At 38.3% G+C, this 25,943-nt stretch overlaps 1 protein-coding gene across 5 annotated transcripts in view; it reads right to left on the bottom strand.

The window, feature by feature from the left end:
* The window catches only part of LOC105837174, a 36,279-nt gene extending 19,159 nt beyond the window's left edge, over window positions 1-17,120 (bottom strand). The window contains exons 1-5 of one of the 5 annotated variants that reach the window (XM_036287170.1): window positions 15,235-17,113; window positions 13,255-14,742; window positions 11,770-11,917; window positions 2,282-2,369; window positions 97-192 (exon numbers count right to left, since the gene is read on the bottom strand). In XM_036287170.1, the coding sequence (XP_036143063.1) occupies window positions 97-192; window positions 2,282-2,369; window positions 11,770-11,917; window positions 13,255-14,742; window positions 15,235-15,441 (2,027 nt within the window). In that variant the 5' untranslated portion in view covers window positions 15,442-17,113. Of the gene's footprint in view, window positions 1-96; window positions 193-2,281; window positions 2,370-11,769; window positions 11,918-13,254 lie in introns of all 5 variants that reach the window. The other 4 variants (XM_028192479.2, XM_036287169.1, XM_036287168.1 and 1 more) reach the window with 4 other exon arrangements.
* Window positions 17,121-25,943: the final 8,823 nt, after the last annotated feature.

The raw sequence follows: 25,943 nt of genomic DNA, 5'->3' as shown, positions 1-25,943 counted from the left end.
GAAAAATCGAGACAAAGTATTTAATTGTGGAGATTACATTTTAAATAGGGATAAGCGCAAAAACAATTTTTGTCAATATTAAATATTTCTGCTTACCTTGGTAAACTAGAACTTGTAATGGGTAAACTCGTGGGATACGGACTTCGAAAGCCGGCGTTCGCCGGCGAGATGGGATACATGCTCGGTGTATGCCTGTAAATATTCATTTGCAATATTTTACCATTGCTACAAGTTTCGGAATAAGAGTTTTCGTAAAACATTTCCTCGATATTTGAATTCTAGCGAGAAATTTTCTAGATAATTGATTAATCCATTTATTTCATAGTAACATATTGCCCGATTTGCCATATCTCTATGGGGGAATATGCGTGAAATTTTAGAAAAAAAATATATGCATAGATTGCTATCTTTGCCCGGAGAAATTTTTTTTTTTAATTACTACGGTAAATAGTAACCACGGATCAAGGAAGAATTTATAAAAATTTTTACTCTTTTTCATCAAATTACCTTAGTATTTACACCACTCATGATATAATTCTCGAAAATGTTTTCTTACGGCCCGTAGCTATTGTACATAGTAACTTTTACTAGAAAATTTTCTCCGTGTGTAAAACTGCACAAACTGCATTACATTTTATCAGTTTGATGGAATATTCATCACATTACGTATTCCCAATGGAAAAAAATATTTAAAAGTTCAGCATTTAGTAATTAAAAAAAAACATTATTAACTATCGTTATGCTCAAGTTACTTTCTCAATCATTGAACAACTGACCAAATTGATAATAATTTTGATTTTTTTTAATGCAAAAATATTGAATTTTACGATCGTAATCCTTAGTACGATATCGTGATTAGTTTATTAATAAAAAACAACACAATATTTGCATAGTGTCGTGCAACACAGTCAGCTATATAGTTAATTAATTATGACTAACATTGTAAACTTCTTCTCATAAGAGTAATTGGTTCGTGCCTCCTCGCGAATGCGCTGTTCGCATTTCCGTTGTCGAGAAGACAGAGACCAAAAGTACTTCGTTTAATAAAAACGCTGCCGACCATCTCATTATTACAAGTGGTCTCTCGCGCTTTACTCCTTTTCAGGGATGGATGTCGCGAGAGAAAAATTCTGTGCATGTTACGATGTCGAGGTCCAAACAGTTTTCCGCACGCTAGGTTCGTCTCGAGCGAGTAAGGATGTTGTGGGTCCTTCTAATTGAGAAGAAGGAGCCTAATCATCCGTGGAAAATCGCAATTTGGAACAATTCAGGCGTAAAGCAAATAACGAGCAGGGGAAACGGCGGTTTCGAGCGAAAACCTGATAGCAAGGACCTGTCTCCTCGCGAAAAAGAGGGTGACGTCTATGAGAATCGCAAGGATGAGGCAAGGTTCCGTATCCGATGTAATAGACCGGAACTGAGAGGACCAACTGACTGACTGACCAAAGCAGTCCACACCTATTCAATGTCCAGATTTGTTCAGAAAATTGAATCGAAATGTAAATACATCACGATTATTTGTGTGTTTCACTTTAAAGATCCTCGATAATTTCGCGAAAAAGATCGGAAATTGCTAATAAAAAATCATCTTTAAGTAGAAAATTGTTACTAACGAGAGAGAAACTTAATAAGATCAGTCGATGTATTTCAAGTCAGAAAATCTCTGACGACATTTTTCATACAAATCTTCGCATACTTTATATTAAAGGAGAATTTATCTAAAGCGAAAATTTATCAAGAGTAAGTTCGTCATGTAACGATTTCTCTTGTGTTTTGCTGGCATTTTTATGAATATTTAGTAGCCTTTGTGCACAATTCGCGATATGCGATCTGTGTTGAGTGTCGGGCGATTTAAAATCGCCAAGAATCGCTTCGGCACACGATCGAAATCCGATGCTCTCCATTACTTTTCATTTGCGTTACTGTGAAACGCGAATCGATTATTTAACGCGTAATTAATATAAAATATAATACATACACAACACGGAATGTAAAACGATTCTTGTTCTATAGACACCGCGCCGCGCCGTGCATTTACATCGCGAAATTGAATATCGCTCTCATCACATACATTCAGTCGAATATATGTTTGATTATAATTGAAATAATATTACGTTATAGTGTAATGCAACCAATCGCAGAATAACGTAGATATAATTGTAATGCATTAAATCGAAACTTTTATCAAACTCTGTGCTGTTTTTATACAAATATGAGAGAATAAATGAAAAGAATTCGGTATGAAAACTCTCTACTTAAACAATATATATTTTTAACTTACCAAGAAGCGACTTGCGTCATTTCCGGACTAAGCATGGGATATGCATACTGGCCTGTTGAGAAGGGATACATTGGTGCTCTTGTAAGACCTATAACAAAAAAAAAAACGTTTAAAACAAAATACCGTTCTTTGATTTTAATATTAAATAGCCGACAATTTTTCTTCTTCAAAATGTAATTTAACATACTTCTATCCACATATCAGATTTTTCTAAGTCTTATGCAAAATGATCATACAGGTACATATTTCGATACTTGAGACTTTTTTGGTCACATTCTCTTCACTTTCATTTTTACGTTTGTATTTCTTTAATAATCGAGAGACTGAAACTATCGCGATTAATGGGCTGATGTTAGAATAAAAAATAAATTCACCGCACATCTCGTATCCGCAATTAACGGCATCATAACGCGTTTAATGTATCATTAGCTGGCAGCGTGACCAATTTTACGGTTATTAAGTGGTGACATTTAATTTAATCGCGGTGAGATCGCGAAAGACCGAATAACGAATCGACAGTGGTTTTTGTATTTGTACATATCGCGAAAAACACAAAAGAATTTCATTGCAAGTTGTATTTTTCTCATAGCCTAAGAAAAGTATATAAATTTATATTTTATACACAAGATAAAAGTTCCATCTATTTCTATCGAAAGTAAAATCAGATTTGAATAATATGTTGCGGTTATTTCACAGAAATTGTTTCACAGAATAGAATAAGTTATTAATGTTATTATTATTACTGTTATTACAATTGTTCTTATTATTGTTTTTATTATTATTGGCTTAAATTTTTCAAATTTTCTCGCTAACAAACACTCAAGAACTTTAGCTCCATCGAGACATAATATGAATTATATCAATTAATTGTAAAGAAATCAATGATTAGGATCAATAAACATTTTTAACAAAGTTTTTCCAATTATAATATTTTACTGCACTATTTAATTACATCCAATGTAAAAAAAATCATTATTATTACTGTTATAGATATTAAAAACTATTACAGTTTTCAATATCACAAAACACCGATAATTATCTTAATATATTATATGTATACGGATAAATACTATTATGACGACAGTAAAGAAGCGATTAAATGAGAAAAGAAAACTGTTTTTAATATATTGCGTAGATTTTTTTGCAATACAAACACACGAAGCAAAAGAGATTGAGCTTTCTCTCTTTCGTGGCGAGAGAATGGGCATTGATCAACGTGTGCGTGGCTGCACCCTCTGTAACTAGCACTCAACACGAAGTAGAATATACCAGCAGAGAACAGTCGTTGATGAAATTTAATGCCGTGTAACTCATCCAGGCGAATGAACGGTATCGATATCAATCCGATTTTTACATAATTGTGATCGATCAAGTCCGCGTGTTACATTTATATTGAGATGTACAAAATTTCCTGAATTCAGAAAACATGTTCAAATATTTTTAAATGCACAAGATTAAGAAAAATTATTAAATAATTCTAATTATTATTTTTTAAAAATTAAGTAAAACTATAATTTACAATTTAAGCCACAATAAGCGTAACTCTCTCAACCAAAGAAAAAAAAGACTGAAAGTTTAAAGTCACACAGCAAACAAATTGTAAAATTATAGATGCATGTGGCTATCGTAGGTTGAATAATGGACAAGATATAAGTATAGCTTTTACATTGGTATCTAACGTAACTGGTACGTGCCGCGGAACCGATCGCGGCTTCAAGAGAACCTGGGAAATGTTGGGTGCGGATATAAGTGGGGTGCCTTTGGCGAGGCGAAGTGTAATTGGCCTCATAAGGGTCGACGAGAAGCGCCCGGAATATCGGCAAGCTTGAAACCGCTTGACGAGGCCAATACGTCTCTCTCCCCTCCCTTCTCTCTCTCTCTCTCTCTCTCTCTCTCTGTAGTTGTCATTCTCTTTTTCTCTTTCTATGTCATTCGACATAGTATACGCAAACGGATTGGATGGACTCTCCAGCCTGTTTCCCCTCGTTCCTTTTTGCGTTTTGCGGGCGAACATGTCCCGAAGGCATATTCCCCGTAACAATCTGGATGTTCTCTCTCGTCCTCTCGCGCGTGCTGAAATCGGTCAACGCGTGGTTTTCCCCGGATAGGGCCACTCTCAATCCTCAACTCTATAATGACTGTCGACCGCCCGACCGTAAAGAGATCGGACTTCCGTCTCCGAAATCGTTTGCGTTCAGATAACGAAGTACACCTTGACGAAAATGATTGCAATTTTGAACGATCGTGAGTAGTATATCCTACGTTTGGTTATTTGTCGTTCTATACATAAAAATTTATCTTTGTCAAAAATTACAGTTTTGTCAAAAGCACATTTCTTTTCAAATAATCAGATTAGTTTCTGATATATTTATTTTTATTTATCTTTTTTGTAGAAAAAAATTAGAATTGTTATTTTCGAGAGAAAAATAAGTATATTGCTTTTATTTTGTGATACTATTTGTAATACCGACATAAAAAGATAAAATGATTCAACGGCGTATGTAAAACTCGCGGATGCTGGAGCTTTTTTTTTGTACAATGGAGCTACTTTCGATCTTTGCATAACGACGATTAGCCACTCGACTGTAACGAGACCGGCTCCCACTCAGCCCTGGGCTTTTAATCTCATTTGAATAACGAAGCACACTCGAGCCCGTGAAAACAATGGCTGCCGAAACGAAATTTAATCCCACGTAAAAGTAATAATCCGATATTTTATCTTGCGCGCGAATTTGTGTATCGCGTGCAACATGATATATCCGCTTACGTCGCTTTAGGTATAAATCATGAAACAAATCACACATTATGTATGCATGTGAATATTCTAATATTGTAACGTTATTTAAATTACAATTTATTATTTATTTCTTAATTTCAACCTTCTCTTATAAAAATATTCATAGTTTAATATCGTATCTAAGATGACGCACAATAAGAGAACAAAAGCATGAAAATTAAAATTTCTCGTACTCAATGATAAATTTTTGAATAAGCCATTTTAAACAAATAAAATTAAAAAATCGAGCAAGCATGACTTAATCTCAATTAACAATAAAAATGAAATTGAAGATGAATCCGTTCAACACTGATTAGATCAAAATGTGTATTCAGTAGAACAGAAAGGCTCTATTCATTTAATATGATATTAAATTAAGTAAAGTATTGAAAATTGGAAGCACAAGTACAAAAAAGTATATACACGTAGAGAGAAGAGAGTATATGAGTGTTTGTGTGTGAGGAGATGAAAAATGGGAAGGAACAGAGAAAAGACAACGAAAAACCAAGAAAATGAGAGAGCGACGAAATGGGAGGATAGCGGAAAGAGGTGCCTCATAATATCCTGACGAGTTCGTGAATTCCGTCATGTGTGCTTAATCACTTTCCAGTTGACTCGGCAGTCTGCAACCCCATTATCGGCATCTCACCATCCGGAAAATTACTCTTTTATTCTCGAACAACTCAGGTTCCCGATGTTCCGTGTACCGCGATACTTTTTCTTTCTTTCTCTTCTTCTTCCGTTTTCCTGCGTCATTCTTTTCGTACTTCTATCCAAGTCGATTTTAACTCGGCCGATTCTCAAGTTCTTTTTTCCAACCGCTTTTCGTAGCTTCGCTCAACCCTGCGAGCAAATTCGTCTATTTCGCTCTATTAAACCTTATCGTCGTGAATTCTACCCATCCGGTTTCCGGAAACCGGTAGTACAAGTTCGGAAACTGAACGGGTGTAGTAGAATGGAAAGTGGAAGCGATGATATAGTGTGAAAAGAAACAAAACAGAAATCCTTTATTTTCCTTTAAAAAATTATCTCCTAATAAACTGTATAAATCTTACCAAAATTTTACTTCTTTTCTCTCTTAATTTGTAAATGATAATAATCCAGTTAAATAAAAATTTAACGATGTTGGTAAAATTATAAAAGAAACGTGCAAAGAGTTAAAACTTTTGCAAATGGTTTTTTTGCAGGTCAAAAATTTTATTGAGATTCATAATGCGCGTTAAGAGCTTAAAAAGTATTTTGACTTAAATCCATTTTAACCTTAATTTAAAATCAAATAAAAATTATTAATTTTTGTATAAAAAAATTATGAAATTAATGCTGTATACCTTAAAACATCTATTTTTGTTGTGTTTAGTCGTCAAAACTTTTCTTAAAATGTACCAAGAACTTTAGAATTCTTTATATTAAAAAAAAGGCAAAACATAATTTGTTAAAATTCTAAATATAACGTTACTATTTATATTATACAAGTGCAGATGTAGATGATATTACAGTTTAGTTCTTAAGACCTGTATACATATATCTAATTCAAACTTTTCGAGTGCTCATAATATTGAGATTTTACTTTTAAAAAAGTTACTTTTATTATAAAATACAATTTTAATTATTGATTTATTAAGGATATTAGTGAATTTTACTCAGCATGCTCAGATTGCGAAATATGGGACCGTTGTTGACTATTAGCGAGAAATAACGTATTTTTTCATGTAACATTAATGAGACATAAAAAAAGAATAACTCGGGATTAATCCTATCCATGATGTAGTATGATCCTATCTTTAAAAAGGCATGTAATAAAGCCTCTTTTCCGCGATGCTGATTGGTTCTCTCGCTGCGCTTACTTCGTGTTGCGAGAATAGTTGTCATTGCGATTGAATTTTGACAGCTGTTTGTATAGATTATAGATGGTTATTAATACAATTATCGTTGTAGTTTATTCTCAAAAAGTAAAGAATAAAAAATTAAATAGCGCGCGCGAAGCACGCGTCTGCCATGTCTAGTAAAAAAAAACTCAACAAAAAATTAACGGCAAAACGATCCTATTTATTTTCGGATTATTAAAAAATGTAAAAATTTATATAAAGAGAAATTGTATCCGTAGGAAAAAATTATGCAAAAATTACTGCACAAAAAATTGCATATTTTTGTGCATAAATTTCTGCAGTTTTTACAGATTTTTGTACAAAGTTTTTTCGCCTTCAAAATTTTTCTGCAGAATATTTTGCAGAATTTTATGTAATGTTTTCTGAAGTTTTTTGTCTTCAGAAAAAACATAAAATTTTGCAAAATATTCTACAGAAAAATTCTGAAAGCGAAAACATTGTACAAAAATCTGTAAGAACTGCAGAAAATCATGCACAAAAATATGCAATTTTTTGTGTAATAATTTTTGCATAATTTTTTTCTACGGGGTAATAAAAAAGAAACACGAGAAAACCTGAGAAGACATGAAAAAATAAGAAAATAAATACGGATATCAATGAGAATGAACAAAAAGAAATGAAGAAAGGAAAAAATGAGGAAAAAAGAAGTTAAGCGAATCAATAGCGAAGCTCCGATGAAACAGAATGCCAAAATTGTCATCAACAGCCATCAAGAGCATCCACAGAATTTTGGGGGGGGGGGAAGCAAGATATAAAATATCACTTTTAGATTAACAAATATGGTTTATATTTATATACTTTTTAGTATTAAAGCTTTCTCACCGCGACAAGAAGTAGGTGTAAAACGAGAAAGGGTTTTTTTGTTAAAAATTTTATTATTTTGTTTTATATTTTTTTATATTTTTGTGCTTTGTTAAGAATTCAAATCATTTAGAAGTTTTTTAAAAGTAAATTAATTAAAGGTTTTTTAAGTAAATAATTTTTTTAATAAAAAAAACTTTTAAAAGTTTAAAATTAAGTATTTAATTGATATTTAATTAGTTGGAAAAATCCGACTCTACCAGCGGGAGAAGGAGTAAGTACCACGCTTGCCCCTCCTCCTTACGGACACCCATGACAGCCATATCTCTATGAAAAGTTAGTTTCACTCTCGCTCTCTTTTCATCTTCGTTACTATTTCCCTTTTTTCACTGATATTTACTTGTTTTTTATCATGAAGTTTTTAAATACACACAACATAACGGAGATCGAAAAATAAAGCTAGTTAAAAATAATATATGTATTCATGCAAGCAAGATAAAAATTGTGATACTCGCACAAATTGAAAATAAAGAAAGGAAAAAGCAAGAAGAGAGAAAAGGATAGAGAGAATAGACATAGTAGGAATAGACATGGAAATTACAAATGTTGTGAAAAATGGAGCAGAGGGTAAAGGCGAAGAAAAAAAAGTTAGAATCGCGATACTCAACTGTCTGGCAGCGGAAGAGAGACTGAAGGTGGTGGGTTTGGAGAAGTATTGAGAATAAGGAGATGGCGCCGAGCGGTAAAGCAAGTGAAACAGGGTAAGGTTGAGTTTCGGTTCACTGCGCGATGAGTAGAGACGTAATGCTCCCTTGTTTGCAAGACAAAGAATTCGAGCTGCTATACATAAACGCTGTCAGACAACATCATCTACACACTTAAATTTCTTTTTAGGAAGTAAAAGATATCTCACTCGTACTTGTCTGTAAACAAAATGATAAAAAAGTCCTTGGAATTTCTACGATATAAAAAATATGTATTGTGAAAGTGACGCCATAAAAACTGTGTTCTACATTAGTAATTGTAAAAGCAATGTTAAGCTCTTTCAGCGATGATACTACCTCGAAACTTTTCAAGATTGTATTTAAGGGATCAGGGGCAGTTAGAAGGCCAAAAAAGACACTTTTTGGGATTTTTTCTTTGAAGCTACAGTATTATATTTAATTTATGAACATTGGCACTGTGTTACATAACATTTAAAGAAAATTTAAAAAAAATTTGAAGTAAAAATATTAAAATTTAAAGAAGTTATAGTTAATTATAGAAGCCGCCTTAAAAAAAATACGTTAAAACACGTTTTGCGATGCCAACTGCTGTGTGAAGCCGGATCATGTGAAACAGATGAATAAAGAAAATTTAGTTTGTACTTGAAATTTTCTAGTCCTTAATCAAAGATTTTAGGAAAAAATTAATTTGGGACAAAATGGCAGCTGCCAAAAGTCAAACATCCAATTTTCGTAAAAAAAGCGCCTATTTTTTGTACATAAAATTAAAAATATAAGTAAAAAAAATCCTTCGATCAAGGACTTGCATTTTATGTTAGAAGAGAGCACGTAAAATTTCAGATTGATTGGTTGAATAGTTTTTCAGAAATCTTTGGCACCGTATTTGAAAATGCAGTTCTGAGAAAGACGCGTTTAAAGTTTTAATTACTGTTTACGTATTTCATTCAAAAATCATGTGATCAATTTGAATAAAAGGTGTATTTTTAAACTTACACAGAGTCATCAATTTTAGGCCCATATAGCACACCTTCACCTTTCATAGCAGCCTCTAAAATATTAGTTGGTGAGAGAGCAGCTGCTGATAGCTGCTCCTTCCTAACAGTCGCGCTTGACCTGAGAGACCGACTTTGCGACCTTGCTACTTTAACAGTTGTAGTCGGATCGACTTGAAAATTTAATGAGATATTCTCGAGATGTTATACTTTCAGAAAATACGAAAATCCAAAAAATGTTTTTTTTCAAAATTACTGACTGCCCCTGACCCCTTAAGAGCGTTGATGGTGTATCAATAGTAAAACCTTTACGATAATTCACCGTTGACAGACCTTCCTCCTCTCCACAACATAATCTGTTGAAACTGTGACTAGACAAGTAGAACTCGCCTTGACCTAGAGAAAAGATTTTTGGAGAGGTAATTAGCTATTGTAAACCCTTACTCTCTCGTATTTGACGCCAATTTGCTCCCATTCTCCCTCTCCCTCCACCCCCCCCTCTCTCTCTCTCTCTCTCTCTCTCTTTCCCCTTACCCTCCCTTTTTCTCTCTTGAACAGAGCCTCAGGAATTATGCCGCCCTCTTCACAGCTTTTATTTAAATCTCGATATCATTGTGCCTCTTGACTTGATAAGAAATATTCCTTCAATTAGAAGTTGAAGTATTAACGCAGACTTTTTAGCTCGACTCGAGAGCATCGAATACGTTCACGATTAGCCCAAGAGAGAATCAAACGTACTCAACAATAAAGACATTTCCATACTTTGCAATGTTAATTTTTGTATTCAGAGACTTAAGGACTTTATATCAATAATACGAATTGCTTTGCTCTGTACATTTACACACACACACACACGCGCGCGCGCGCGCGCGCACTCACGCACGCACACACGCACACACACATGTTTAATAATAATTCAGTATTGCGTCTATCGAATCTGCAACAAAGATTAACGTGTGTTAACGCGGTCGCAAACGGTTTGCGCAAAGGCCAGGCACAAGCTGGACTCGCTTGGGTCGGGTTGTAACGGCCATGTTAATATTTGCGCAGCTCGATACAATAAAATTATATATAAAGCTCTCTCTCGAGGGCGGAGCGTGTCGATTACGCGAGCGGGACGAGAAGTATTCCATCAATTACAATTCGAGAGGAACGTCAATATTTGGCCGGACAATAGCGGATTAACTTCGTGAAAGAATTGTTGATTCAACCGATACGCATTGGGGATATCGAGACTGTGCGGCGTATTGTCAGTAGTTGAAAGTTCATGCTGAAAGCGTGCGTTGAATGAGATTTTATAATATTAACGGCTGTATATTTGCGATCAAGATATTTTGCAAAATGTAATAATACGTAAACGTAATTAAGGTATCGTTTACATAAATCTGTGACTTTTGACCGTCAACTGAATGTTGTTACGTTACTACCGTATAAAAAGATACTTGCAAACTATGACAGTAACAATAATAGATCTTATAATTACTTGGTTACCGAAATAAAAGTAACGACAAAACTACTCTCTAAATTATAATCAGTGAAAATACACTGACTTCCAGTAATAATATAATAATTTTTAAGTCAAAATCATTGAAAAACAATCAATTCTAACATTATCACAATTATAAATATACTACTGCAAATCAGTAAATATACACTAAATTATCATTTAAAGAGTAAATTATTTCGGAATAGCTAAATGTTCTAAATGATATATATCAATGATTTAGTTATAGATTTACAGTTATGTATGTATACATATACATATATGTATATGTATACATTCAAATAAAGTAAAAACAAAGTAAAAGTTTCTTATTTTTTTAAATGCAAAATTTAAAAGTAACTTTACATTTTATTCTTAATCAAGATCACACACACACACACACGCACGCACGCACAATGCAATTTCTTTATCCCATCATTTTATCATGTTCGTAAATAAATGATAAAAATGCTAAATTTATTATCTACAAGAATCAAGTACATCAAGTAAGCAATTTATCAACATTTTAGTAACAAGTATTTTAATAATTAATAAACTTTAATATTTTACAATTTCACTTAATTATGCCAAAAAATATAGCATGAAAATGACGATGACACAAAAAAATTTTAATTGTTAAATAGATTAGAATGAACAGCTTTTTCAAAAATTTTCAATTCAATTCGAACAAAAGCGATTATCGTAATGGGGTCAAATAAAAAAGATTGGCTCATGAAGACTATTTGCAACAAGAAAATATTAATTGTAGAGATGCGTGGATGGCTGTTAATAAATAGTTTATAACAAATAACAAAAAGTACTTACCAGCCGCGGCGGCCGCCTTACCCGCATCCAACGCGCCGTAAGGCGGTATACCCATATGGGCGGGAGGTGGTTGCGTCAGGTGGTCCCCGTTCGGGCAGAAGAAGGGTAGTCCGCTTGGATGCGTTCCCGCTAGGCCCATCTTGCTCGCCTACAAAATAACAAATTTGTATTGAGTAATTGAGTTTTGTACATTATTTTATTTGATAATATTTCAAAGTGCGCGCGCGCACGCGCACACGCACATCCCCCCCACACACAACAATACTTTAAGGGATTAGATCATTCGAATATTGTACTATTTAATTAGAAAAACTCGGACTAAAAATTGAGTTTATTAAAATAATAATAGCTATACACTTTAGTTATATATTTATGTATGTTCATAAAAAATATATTTTTATTCTTTATATGTACATTGTATAAAATAAACATCCTTCAAAACTTCACTTTTATACGTTTTATTCAGTTTATCATAAAAAAAAAAACTTATTTATTAGTCTCCTTATTGCAAAAGTAATCAATGTTATTCTAAAATTTTACTGGATATCAAAGAGAAAATGTTCGTTGCTGTAACACACTTTTAATTTGTGCAATAAATTTTTTACATGCGATTTTTTTTACAAAAACCACATAGCAACTTGGTCAATCGAAGGACCAGTATATATTTATATTTAATATAAAACTGTAAATAAAAGAATAGCTGACATAAACTGAAACAAAGTATCTGAATTTTTTGCATTCTTAATACTTTATAATTAATAAAATATTACATATACACTAATGTAATAAAACTTATATTTAAGTAAGCATCATTAATCCTTATCATTATGCTGATACAAATTGCCTTTTCATCTGCTGCTTGTGATATTTCGCTTTATCAGAAATCTATTTTATTACGTATATGTATGATATAGGGTTCGAATGCGAATCGTAGAGCGTTTAGGCAATGTATAGTAACATCGTGGTGTAAAAGGTGCAAGGATAACATGAAGGATTTACAGTTCACGACTCTCGAAAGAAATACGATATCCAATTCGATTTGCTCCAAAGGGGAGCTCATCGAAGAGTGCTTATCGAGGACCAGCTCGAGCGTTAATTTGCAAAGATCGTGTGCAGGATTGCGGAGGGAGAAACGTACTTCTCTCGAGGCTTCACGAGGGTTCGTTCAAGTTTTCCGTCCATTCGTTTCGACGCAACGTATCGTCGAAATCGAGTGCCATTCTCGAGGATAGTAGCATAACCCACCTACCACTTCTTCAATCTCCCTTACCCTCTAGTCGCTGCTCTTTGTCAAATGACAGTCGACGAGCTTAGTTCAATCTGCTCGTAAGCTCGCAGATTCGCGAGCACGATTCCTTGCTCTTGGTCCTCCTCTCCTCTCCCTTCGTTCCCCTTTCTTCTCTTTCTCTTGTCGTCCATTCCACGGGCGATCGATATATAGGCACTTAAGAGATGGTTGTCCTTTATCAGTCGCGGTGTACTTACCATAAGTGCGGCGGTATCGCGCATCGATCTGACTGCCAGTAGAAGTCCTGGATCGAGTGGTTCTCTTTCCATCCAAGTTAGTACTCTTGAAAGAAGTCCGACAGCCTCCTCGGCGGTGGGCTCGTCTTCGCCATCATCCTCTTCGACACCGTCGTTTCCTCCGTCGTCGTCTTCGTCGCCATTGCGATCCGACCATCTATCCGGCTCTACCTCGATCTTGATCCGGCTGTGCTCCTCGTCCGGTGCTTCTCTCTTCCTAATAAGACCCGCCAGCGTGCTCTCCTCATCGAGGATCCAACTGCCAAGTTCGTCATCAGAGATCTCTAGTCCGACCTGTCTAGCGAGGTTTTGCAGTTGGACAAATAGCATTCTATCCTCCTCGTGATCGACCGCGTGGATCCTGGGCGGTAACATGGCGCCGTTGCATCCTGTCAACGGATGATCCTCGCGATCGCGTGGCAGCGTCCAGCTGCGAGCAAAAGTCTCCGATCGAACGCTGAGCCAAGCGCGATGCAGGTCCGCGAAAGCCTCTTTTAAGGTGAATCTTTTTAGATACACGTCCAATCGACGATCGCCCTCTTCCTCGGGTAAGCCTAAAATCGAGGGGAATTTATCGCGGTAAACGCCACAACGTGCCCTCGATAGTATACCGGTAGCCAGACGCACTCTTAACTCTCGGACTACCAGGCGCGTTTCCATACAGTCCTTGGGTACAACGAAAAGCCGTACGAGACCGTCCGCGGCGACGCAGTCATTTTCCGGTGGGAGATAATCGGCGCTCTCGGCGACCAGCACCGCGCCGTCCGGATGCATCGCCATTGCCGTGACGGCAAATTCGCGGTGAAACCACCAGAGGAAGAGGTCGGCGGTCAAGGAACCTCTGCCGCCGCCGGCGTACACCACCGGCTGGCTCAGCATGTTGACCCTGCGTAGGCAACGTGGTCGCCAGTGGCGGCCGGCCACCAACAATCGTGTCCGGTGGTGGCCCTCGTGATCCGCCGCCCCCACCACCCACACCCGCTCGCTGCTCCGCGTCGCGTCGCCACCGCCACGCCGTTTACCCGGCAAATCCCGCCAATCCAGATAGCAAACGTGGGCGAGATAGATTCGACTACGATCGTAGTTCTCCAGGGCATTTCTCAGTCTCTCGAGAGCGGAAGAGGACGAGACGTGCGCGGTCCCACGATCGGCAGCACCGTGTCCGCGTGGCGGCGTCGTCGTCGTTGTCGTTGTCGTCGTCGTCGTCCGGCAAGACGCGGAGGAGGTCGACGCGGGGGAGGGAAATGGCGACGAGGAAGTGACCAACGACGTCGTCGTTGCCGTTGTCGCCGTGGTCGTCGTGTCTGTCGTCGTTTCATGAGTCGTGCTGCCGTCGTTATCTCGTCCCCGTCTTGTCCCCGCGGCGTTTTGCCTCCTCTTCCCAATCCCGTCGTCGCTGTGATGATCGGGAGGAGTCTGGCTTCTTCGCGGGCCTTCGCTGACCGCGACCGCCGCCGCCGTAGGCTTGATCGCTACGAGGTGATCGCTCGTGACCGACGAGGTGGAGGACCGCGTTGGCGACCAGGTGCTCGATGACGGCGATGGGGAACTTGAGCGGCGCGAGGACGCACAGGAAGAAGAGGACGGCGAGGAGAGCACCGGCGGCGGTGACGACAACGATGTCGACGAGGAGCATGAGGCGACGGCGGAGTTGGCCTTCGCTGCCGTCGCCGCCGGTCGATGCTTCCTCCCGCCCGCGCCCGCGCCCGCGGCGTGTTTCTCCCGTAACCCTCGTCGTTGCCTTTCTGGATAACGATGCACCGGGGTACCACCGTTTTCACGGGCTGGCTCGGAGCTGCTGCTCTCCAGGGACTGGCGCATGCGCCCGGTCCATTGCGATCGACCCTCGTCGTTGCACGCCGTCGTTACCACGGCGGCGGCGGCGGCAGCGGCGGTGGCGGCGGCGGTCGCGGCGGGCTTGTCCATTCTCGTCGTCGCGACTGCCGTTCCACTTGACGTCACCGTCGTCATCGTCGCCATCGCTGTAATCGTTTCTTCGGTTTCCCGATCCGGAGAGACGTGCTGCTCCTGGTGCTGCTGCTGCTGCTGCTGATGATGAGAGGCGCTCACTCGGCGCCCCTTGGTGGCCACTTTGCTGACACGCGGGCACTTGCCGCCGTGAGGCGGCATCGCACGATCCAGACGCATTCGTGGCCGCCTCGAAATCACGCCATAGACACGCGTTTGATGATCGTCAAATGGAAACCGAATCTCCTCCGCGTCCTCGTCGTCGTCTTCGTCGTCGTCGTCGTATCGCGAATTTGGATAACCGGAACACGGACGTGGCGAACGAAGAACTCACGGCCGAGTCCGCGCTCATCGTGCGAGAGCGCGCGCGCGCGCGCGCGATCCGCTCATCTATGGCGCGCCGGCATCGCCTACAACGCCGAGCGATGACTGAGCGAGCGGCCGCGACGCGACCGTCAAAGGCCGGAGCGGGAACTAGAAGGCTTTGATGTACCGCCGCCCCGGCGCACACAAAGCGAAAGCGGGACCCCCCCTCCCCCGCCCTTGTTGGTTGGCAGGGCACCCGCGGGGGAGGGCAGGGGAGGGGAGGGAAGTCGGAGCGAGATAACAGGAACGTGCGGCCGAGCACGAGTGGTGGTAGTACTGGCGGGTGGTGATGGTGGTAGAGGAGGAGGAGGAGGAGGAGGAGGAGGAGAAGGTAGTGGTGGTGGTGGTGGTGCTGGTGATGGTAGCGGTGGTGGCGACGGAAACGAGACAGAGGGGGCACAACGAGATGAGAGACACGTACGCATCGTAGAGTCGCCTCCTCGTTTCAGCGTCCACATGCGTGTCTCTTTGCCTCCAATGTGAGAGACTCGCGCCACACAGTCGCGCGTATCATCGACTGTACACGGCTTATCGGCAATGATAAGATAAGCAAGATTTTCTTGTCTCCGAGGACACTATAGCTGGTATCCGTCATTGGGCGCATCAACGTTTCGATGACACATCTTGCAGATGTATTCGGTATCGAAATCCAAACCACTATGTCTCTGTCTCTTTCTCTTGACCACTTAAAAATTCAATTACTTAATTTTTTCTTACCAACAATGTTGGAGAGAAAATTGTCTACATATTAAACTGTGATCAAAGATCGCAGGAACAACAACGTAATGTATGTTAATGTTACAATTTCCGAGCCTGGAGAAATATATTGCGCGAGAAATATAGTGCAACAATTAGCGATTACATACTAAATGCACTGGGTAAATCCGAGACGCCGTATGTACATCAATGACAACCAGCTGTTGAAGATCTTGGAAGCACGAGAGCTGAATACGGGCCAAAGTCAACTAAATATACCGATCCATTTGGCCACATAATGGCGCCTGGCGTGTTTGGAGAACGCTTCTGCTAGCTCGCGCGAAACAAGTTAGTCCACAAAGAGGCGCAGATTTGTTTCTGCGCTCCGGAGTTAAAAGCCCGACCTTTTCACCGGTGTTTGTTCAGGCTGTTTATCGCATACGCTAAACGTAGATCGTTGACACCCGATCCCGTGGCGCTGTAATCAGAACGATCCCAATCGGAAAAACAACGCTTCCGGTGAATTATACTCGCGATTAATCAAATTCAATCGCCCCCGTGTGATTAATTTTATACAGACAAAGCAAAAATAAACTTTGTATTATGTATCTTGAACGCTTATACATGTACATACAATACGTAGTGTTGTTAATGCAGAATTATCCATTGGCATTTGTTTTACTAACATTAATTAACGCTGAAAAATGCATAATCGATATCCAATTGCATCGAAATAATTAAATAGTAAAAATATGATTTGTGGTTAAAATTTCATGAGATTCTAGTCTCGTCGATTGAAAAGAACTGAATTAAAGAGGAAGAAAGAGAGAGAGAGAGAGAGAGAGAGAGAGAGAGAGAGAGAGAGAGAGAGAGAGAGAGAGAGAGAGAGAGAGAGAGAGAGAGAGAGAGAGAGAGAAAAGAAGAAGGAAAGGGAGAGAGTAACAAAAGATTTTGTGTGTGTGTGTGTGTGTGTGTGTGTGTGTGTGTGTGTGTGTGAGAGAGAGAGAGAGAGAGAGAGAAGAGGAGGGAAAGAGATGCGAGGCGCGACGCTGAGATTAATATTACAAATCGGATTTAGCCTTGGGCGCTGGTCGCGCGCATGATTATCGGCGTGTCGGCATTTCATAAACGCGTCCACATCAAACGCAGCGGGTCGGTCGATCGCGATAATATTTGTCACGTAGTTGCGGTACGTGGCGGCAGGCAGGCGTGTGCACCGCGCGACTATACGGTAATCGATCGGCTATGCCAGCAGCCAGGTAGGTAGGTACTATGCGTGATTACTCTCCCAGGTACGTCGCGCGCGATCTACACGCCCCCGGACTTTTAGACGCACGCAAATAAGCAACGGAGCACGGTTCGATCCGTTCGTCCGTCGTGCGTGTTGCGATTTGTGATTAGACCCGATCTCGCCAGAGAGTATCGGAGACGAAACGTCACGTGTCTACGTTCCGTAATGCAACATACACTACACTTTAATTCATCTGCGATAGGCTACGCCACGTTTCACTTAAAGAGATCGATACTAGTATAATTGTAGAAATATAATTATAATAACTTGGATTTTTTCCGTGTATATTGTAATCGTGAAATTTAAATTGCTGCAAAACTTTTTTCTATTTTTCTTCGCGGTCATTGATAATCGATTCAATTAATCAATCTATTTGTTTTATCTATTTGACAATAATTTGTTTATTTTATGTTTTACAACTTGTTAGAATTGCGTGTACTCGGATTGTATACGCGGCTTTTTTTTGCCATTATATCGAAGAGAGTTTGAAAGTTAAGCAATCCCACGATATTAATTAACGCCCAGAATGGAAACTAACCGCGCTCGTTCCCGACTAACGATTTTAGAACGCCGAACCCAGCATATTTATCGCCATATCTGTCACAAGATCGTATAGACTTTCTTTCTACGATTACGATATAAGAGCAACGAACCTACCTTCGTGTACGGATAGCTTTTAATTGGATTATTTGTCCAGAAACGTCACAGTACCGATAAAATGTATTTCCATGTAACGCGAACAATCTGAACGAAACATATTTCAGTAATAACTACAGGGAGAAAATGTATATCGTATATTTTTCGTAGCGTTCTTTCTCGCTTTTGACTGAGTTTGAGAATCTCGTTCCTTATCTCTATTTAACTTCAAAGGTGATGCTTGTTTTATTAATAAAAATATCTTTTTGTTAAACAAGTTATACTTCATAACGGTTTTGCAGAATTTCTTTTATATAATTAAAATGCCCATGCTAATGTATGCGGTTCTGGCGTATTTTTTGTCAAAAACGGGAAAAAATTATAGCTTTTTAAATCAAATTTTATTTCAATATGGCGACACTAAAAAACCGTTAATTAACCGAAACATTTACTTCGTGGAAAAATTATGCGCGCACGTGTGTGTACAAGCGCACGTGAGATCTCAATGTAGTATATAGGAATCTGCTGAGGTTTCGTAAATTGGATGTATATATTGTCAGTCGTATATGCATAAAACGAGTTTAATCTGTAAAACTAACACATCAACATTTCTTTAAATTAGGTAGTTTACTAGTATATTACGTTATAGAGTAAAATTTAATTATGTCATTCCTCCTATCTTAAAAAAGGCATGTAATGAAGCCTCTTTTCCGCGATGCTGATTGGTTCTCTCGCTGCGCTTACTTCATGTTATGAGAATAACTGTCATTACGATTGAATTTGGACAGCAATTTGTATAGATGATTATCTATAAAATTATCGTAGTTTATTTTTAAAAAGCTAAATAGCGCGCGCAAAGTGCGCGTCTGTAATATCTAGTATGAGATCAAAACAATGTAAAAATAATGAACTTTAAAGCTTTCTAATGAATTTTAAGGAACCTAAGCATGGGAAGATACAAATTACAACGATGAATTATGTTGCCTTAAGTTATGTTAACTTAAAGTATGAAATATTAACCCTACACAGAGAGAACTGTTTCTTTGAATTTAATATATGTATGAATTATATTTATTTTACTGGAAAAAAATTATTTCTTAGAAAATATTGTTTTATATTGAATAAAAATTTGATTGTTTCGTTACATTAAATCATATTGTTTGACGGAATAATCACTATTATTTGAAACAATATTTGATTTAAATATAAACATTATTTGATTCAAATAAGATTCAATCCTATATAGTCGCAGCAGCCGCGATGTAGTTTTGCGAACCGCCACTAGCCGACGCACGTGGCACCTTTCTCGTAATGCAATTTACACTGTAAAGGCTACATAAGCAGACCACCCACGGTGAAAATGCATCAACCTATAATATCGAAGTGAACTCTCGGGGTCTACGTATTTTTTTTACATCTTAAAGACACATCTTAGTTGCCATGGCTAAATTTTAGTTTCAGTAATGAATATTTTTTTCTGCGTGTGGTAATCACCTATTCGGTCACGAGCTTCTGTTTCCTTGGAAGAAAAATATATGCTCAAATAGTGTTATCGTTGAATAACATTATAATTTGAATCAAAGAAGATTAAATTCTTTCAAAAAATATTTTATTTAAAAGAAACAATTACTTTGTTTAAAAGTCCAAACAATTGTATTTGTTAGTTCAAACATCAGTTTCATCGGCGTATACCAATGATTAAATTTGTTTGACTTAAAGAAAATTTACAAATCCAGAGAAACTTTTCTCTCTGTGCAGAATGACTTACCGGGGTAATTTTGTTGCCTAACGCGAATTTGATTTCCTCTCCTAATTTAGCATATAAAGGAATCGACTCAGTGCACCGACCGAAAAGTCTTTAATTCAATTTAAAGACTTAAGACTTAAGAATCGAGAAAGACACTAGCTGACGTCAAAACATTATTAATTTCCGAGCAGTACGAATATAAAGTAAAAATGGGGTACGAATATACCCCAACCTAACCTAAATTTGTGTATGTATTCGTTCGGATGTTGGAAAAAATTTTATAGTAAAAATTACTCTGTATGATAGTAGTCAAGGACCATAAAAAGAAATTTCAGAAGAATTATACCATAAATAGTGTAAATACTATGGTAATTTAATAAAAACATAGTAAACATTTTCATAATTCCTTATTTGGTCCGCGCTCACTATTTACTATAATCATTTTTGCAATAAAATTTTCTCGGTGTATGAACGAGTGTTTTCGTGTTTGTATTTCTTCAAAAGGCAAACCACGATTGTTTTCGGCGGCTTCGCGTCTTTGTCACCGCGTCTTGTCATCAAAGAAGCCGCAAGATCTGTGGCCGATGCCGACGCCGCGAGATCTATAGCCGATGCCAACGCCGCGCCGCGAGATTTGTGAATCGATGCCTACGCCGCGAGATCTGTCGGCTGATCTGATGCTGATGCCGCTATTACAATTACTTTTACAAAAAATCGCCGCTTAGACTCTATAGACGGAATTCATAAACCGATCTTATTCAAGATTCATCTTAAGGATGTATCGGACTGAAGTTCAAAATGGTACAAAATTGCTAAAAATTTGTGAAATTCTTTTTTTAGTTTCCCTAATGTACTGCAAAAAATTGAAAACGCATCCACTAAACGGTTGCTGAGTTATAACTATTTCAATTTTCACTGATTTTACATGGTATCCTTTTCTTTCTTATGGAAAAGGACGATCTTGAACGGATGAAACAATTAAAAAAATATAGAAGAAATAATACCAATGTTTTGAATTTTTTGTACATCTAGTATATAAATAGATGAAAATATCTGCCAAGTTTCAATTGTCTTCACTATATCGTTTTAAAGAAATAAAATATAACTTGAGATAATTGTGCATTTTCACTGTAAAAAGTTTAAACTCATAAGTAAAAAAAATCGCAAATACGTAAAAAATACCTTTGTAAGAGTAAAAATAAGACTCCAACTATCGTTCAAGTTTCTTACATCTAGATTTACTACGCGTTAGGCATAGATATTTAAGTATTTCAAATTTCATGCACTTTTTTCTAAGATTGTATGTCCGATACACTCTTAAGCACGATCTTGAGACGTCAATGCTGTTATTTCATTGGTTAAGTAAGTTTAAAGTCTGCTCGAAGCTAGACTTAAGACAATTCAAATCAAACTTGATTGAGGTCGATAATGCAGAGTCATTATTTATCCTTGTTCATGAAAAAATTTGCTTTAAAATACAAGTTATATAGCTTATACTTACAAATAAATGGTGTCTCGCAGTTTGGAATAGAAGGAATAAGACTATATTTGTTAAATTACGATTACAAGCCGTAAAAAAACATATTTATGTGATCAAAAATTTTATTCATTTAAGCGCTTTTATTATAAAAATATCTTTTTTTTACGGCTTGTAATCATAATTTGACGATTATAATCTTATTCCTCAATCTATTCCGAACCCGGGAACACCATTCATTTGTACGTATAAGCTACATAACTTGTATTTTGAAGCAAATATTTTTATGAACAAATAAACTTTAAAAAATTTTTTGCATTTTTGGTCTTTATCTAATCGTCCCTGGGTTTATTTGTGTACGTACTTTAAAAGTGTAAAAGGATTATCAATTCTGTAAATTCAATTCGAAATTAAATGATTGAACAGAATGTCGGTAAAACACACGGCTTTAGCATTCTCTTAAGATCGGTCTATGAATTCCGTTCTATATGTTTACATTTCGTTCAGATGGGTATTCGCTGTAGAAAGATTGATACAACATTTTGTGTGTGAAAATCATAGGATAATACAGTGTACCGTGTGTCGCTTGGAGTCATGAAAATATTTTAATAATTTTTTTTACTTTAATAATATATTCTATATTTAAAAAAAAACATTTTTTAGTTTTATATCAAAATGAAAAAGATTGATTGCGTCTTTATTCATTTTTTTCAACTACGGTTTTTTTCCAACTTTCATTTGTCAAAATAATTATACTTTTTAAACGATACTTAAAATCCATTTTATCCCGGTTCTACATTTATCTTTTACTTTTTCAAAACTGTTCGATTTTTTAAAATTTGTTAAAAATTAACGAAAATACGATAAATTAAAAAAAAAAGTTATTTTTGCGATTTTTCGAACCTTATTTTGTTTAAGTTAATGTTTCGCGTGTTTAATGATAATTAATACTATTGCGGATTACACTATCGTCTTCGTCATGAAAAGATGAAGAAATTCATGCAGCACAATATTGATTTTGGTTCATCTGTTCAATGCAGCACATTTGGGGACGAATGGGGTACATTTTTAACCCAATAAAACGTTTGAAGTCGAAAAATATAGGTATACCGTTCTAGGGTTAAGGAAATTATGGCTGGAGTGACCATCCTATCTACTTAAAAATTAATAATTGGTCATTTTTATTTTATCGAATTACCACGTAAAAAAATAATTTCCAATTATAACTTAAAGTACTAGAAAGTAGAGAGAATTTGTATGATATCAAAAAAGCACTATTTTATTCTTATAAATTATTCTTATAAATATATTCTTAAATTATCTTTGATATTCAATACGCGATATTTACTTATTAATTAATCATTGCACATTATATTATGGAAAATAATACGTTTATGATATTACTTCCAGTTTACCGTGAATTACGAAAAGTACATCTATATTTATAACTAGCGCGCAATCGCGAATCGACTTCGGCCTCTCTTCACTTCAGCTAGGTCTTCGTCGAAATACGCGCAACGAAAACTGATACCTTGCGACTGCCGAGAACCGGATACCAGCAGGATCCGACGCGAAACGCGGGTATTATCGATCGCGACTCTCTCGCAGGACGAGCTGCGCGGATATAATCGAATTACCTGGCGAATTTGCGAGGAGGGCGGTCGGAGACCGATTCCAAGTTTCGGATGTTCTCTCTCTCGACTGCGGCATAGCCAAATCGTCAAGAGCAGCCTCTCATTTCTCTGCCCCGGCTGTGGAGAGAGGAGAGAGGAGGGAGAGAGAGAGAGAGAGAGAGAAAGCGAGCGCAAGATTTTACCATCGATTTAACCCCCTTCGACCTGCTATCCTTCTCTCCCTCTTTCGCATGCAACAACACAGCCACACGAGTCCTCCACGCGGAAGATCGAATCGAACCCGTCTCTTTTCTTCCCGCCTTTAGTAAGGCGACAATTTGATTCACCCTATAGTCGTAGCGAAAAAGTCTCAGACAAGAGCGAAACTCTCCCTCTCGATCAAGGAATCGCGTAACGTCGTAACAAGTTCAACTCGTCGACATCAGAGCCCTCCCGAAAGAGGGTCGCATAGGATTCGTGTCAAAAAGTGACGCAATGCCTATTTGGCCAAAAACGATCCTTCAGTTTCAAAATACGCCGCAACTTCTTACGATCTATAGTCCATACGAATCCGTATATTTTTTCAAAGATAATTGTTATTCAAACCGATTATTGCAACGTTGTCAAGTATCGTTAATAAAACTATCAATGTGTACACACAAAGAAAAATTGTTATTCTTTGTATACATCATTGGAAAGGACATGTTTCAAGTGGTTTATAAACTGTACTTTTATTAAATTGTTTCCGCCTTTTTCTTTTTCCGCAGTCATTGAAATTGATTCGATCTAGCGTTAAGGTGTGCACATTTTCTCCCTCTCACGTGGCACGAAATTATGCATGAATTATTCGAAATACATTAATCCGGTTGGCTTCCAGAGGAGCCGTTACACCACCGCTGCACCGTTTCTCCTTGCTTCTTTTCTACCTAGACCAACGCATTCCCTTTCCTCGTTTCGTTCTCTCTCGCAGACTCCAGACGAGACGAGGTCGAAAGCAGGGTAGAAGGGTAAAGACTGACGAGGGTTGGACCAAGGCGAAGCAGCGACCTCGGTGAGAGAGGGACGAGTCGCGCAGCGCAGAGCAGAGCAGAGAAGTATGGGGATGCTGGAGGAAGGTTAGCAGGGTTAGAGGAGAAGGAAGACAAGGATGAGAAATAACGGCGGAAAGAAGAGGGCGGAGAACGCGGCGGAGGAGAAGGAGCGAGGAGAGGGGACGCGGTGAATGGAGCCGCGGCAACACGGAGGCGGTGGTGGCCAACCCCAAGCTGAGGTTGCCGGGGCAACGTGGGAGGCGTAGGCGCTCTGGGGACAGGGAGGAAGGGTTTCCCTCGCTCGCTCGTCCAGGGCTGCTGCGAGGAATGCGGGGGCGATGAGAGGTTGGATCCTGACGCAGGGGTATACTACGACATTGGGGGAGAGAGGGGTGGTGATACCGTCGGGCGGTGGTAGGGCTCGGCACGGGAATGGGAGGGTTTTGGCTTCAGCCTCGGCACCACCGACGACCGACGACCGACGACCGACGATCGACAACCAACGACCGACAACCGACGACCGACGACCGACAACCGACGTCGGACGTCCGACATCCAAGTACGACCAACGGCAATGGAGAGAGGCTGGCGAAACTCGCTCTTTCTCTTCGCACACTCTTCGTCCCTGTATTTATTCCTAAACAGATCGAGTTACCGCGACCCGGCTATGGAATTCTCCGTTAGATATTCGTATAATTCTCTCTCAGTCTCACTTTAGATTTTAAAAATACCGGATTACTCAGATTAACAACGACGCATGGGTTTTCAAGGCTTCAAGTGGTCAATATTAATAATTCGAAAATTATGTCTCCTAATTTGCGACTGTTTTATTTTCAATAATAAGAAAAGTATCATTAAGTGTGGCTTTTAATTTCAAGTCAAGTTGAAAAACATGTACCGGAGAAACTCGCGGACTAAATAATTGGTCTCTCACGCTCTTAAAAGTAGTTAAGGATATCATTAACATGTCTTGATTATCAACACGCGCAGACGTGCGTTCATTAGATGCGAATCGAATGTTATATACAATTACTCATAAAAGCGGTACGAATTTGACAGATTGACGCAATAAGCGAAGCGTGCGTCCGTAATTAAACGAGACACTAGAATTATCTAGTCAACATGATGCGGGGAACATGACAGCGCGGGAACTGACGTAATCGTTACCTTGTAGCGCGTGCATTTGTATTTATTTAGCGTGTGTAACAATTTAAGAAATCGTTCCACATTTTTGTCTAAAAAAAAACATATATAATCATTTTCATGATTTTTATTCGTAATTTCAATTCCAACGATAAAATTAAAAAAATGTTTTTATTAAAGTACATTTTATTGCTTCTAAAAATGTTTCATTCAACTGTCTACCACAAACAATGAATTTTAGCAAATGTTCATACAATTCCTAAAGTTTCGCAAACTCAATTTCAAGTAATTCCTACATTTCCTACATTCGATTATTAATGTTTAGAAACTTATGATAGCTAATATCGAATTATAAGATTTAGAAATAATGCAAAATACAAGATATTCGCATAAAAAATTGTTTGCTTCTTCGTTTCTAAGTTGCACAATGAAGAAATCTTTGAATGTCGAAGCTATTGACGAAAAGACTCGATTAATAATCTGCAATGTAAGGAACATTTAGGCAGACTATAATACGGCTCGACGGAAGTATGTGTAATCGAGCGAAACTGGACTTGTTCTAGAAGTAATCCATATGAGGGTGGTTGCGAGAACGCTGAATATTCATTGTGCGAGACTGTATAGGGGCAGCGTCCTGTGCGCATGCCCGCTGTAGCTGAGAAGATGTGGAAAGAGACTGTAA

Source organism: Monomorium pharaonis, chromosome 5 (assembly GCF_013373865.1).
Source record: "Monomorium pharaonis isolate MP-MQ-018 chromosome 5, ASM1337386v2, whole genome shotgun sequence".
In the NCBI taxonomy this organism is placed as follows: domain Eukaryota; kingdom Metazoa; phylum Arthropoda; class Insecta; order Hymenoptera; family Formicidae; genus Monomorium; species Monomorium pharaonis.
The sequence above is the reverse complement of the archived record's forward strand: the minus strand, read 5'-3'. Positions and strand labels throughout refer to the sequence as shown.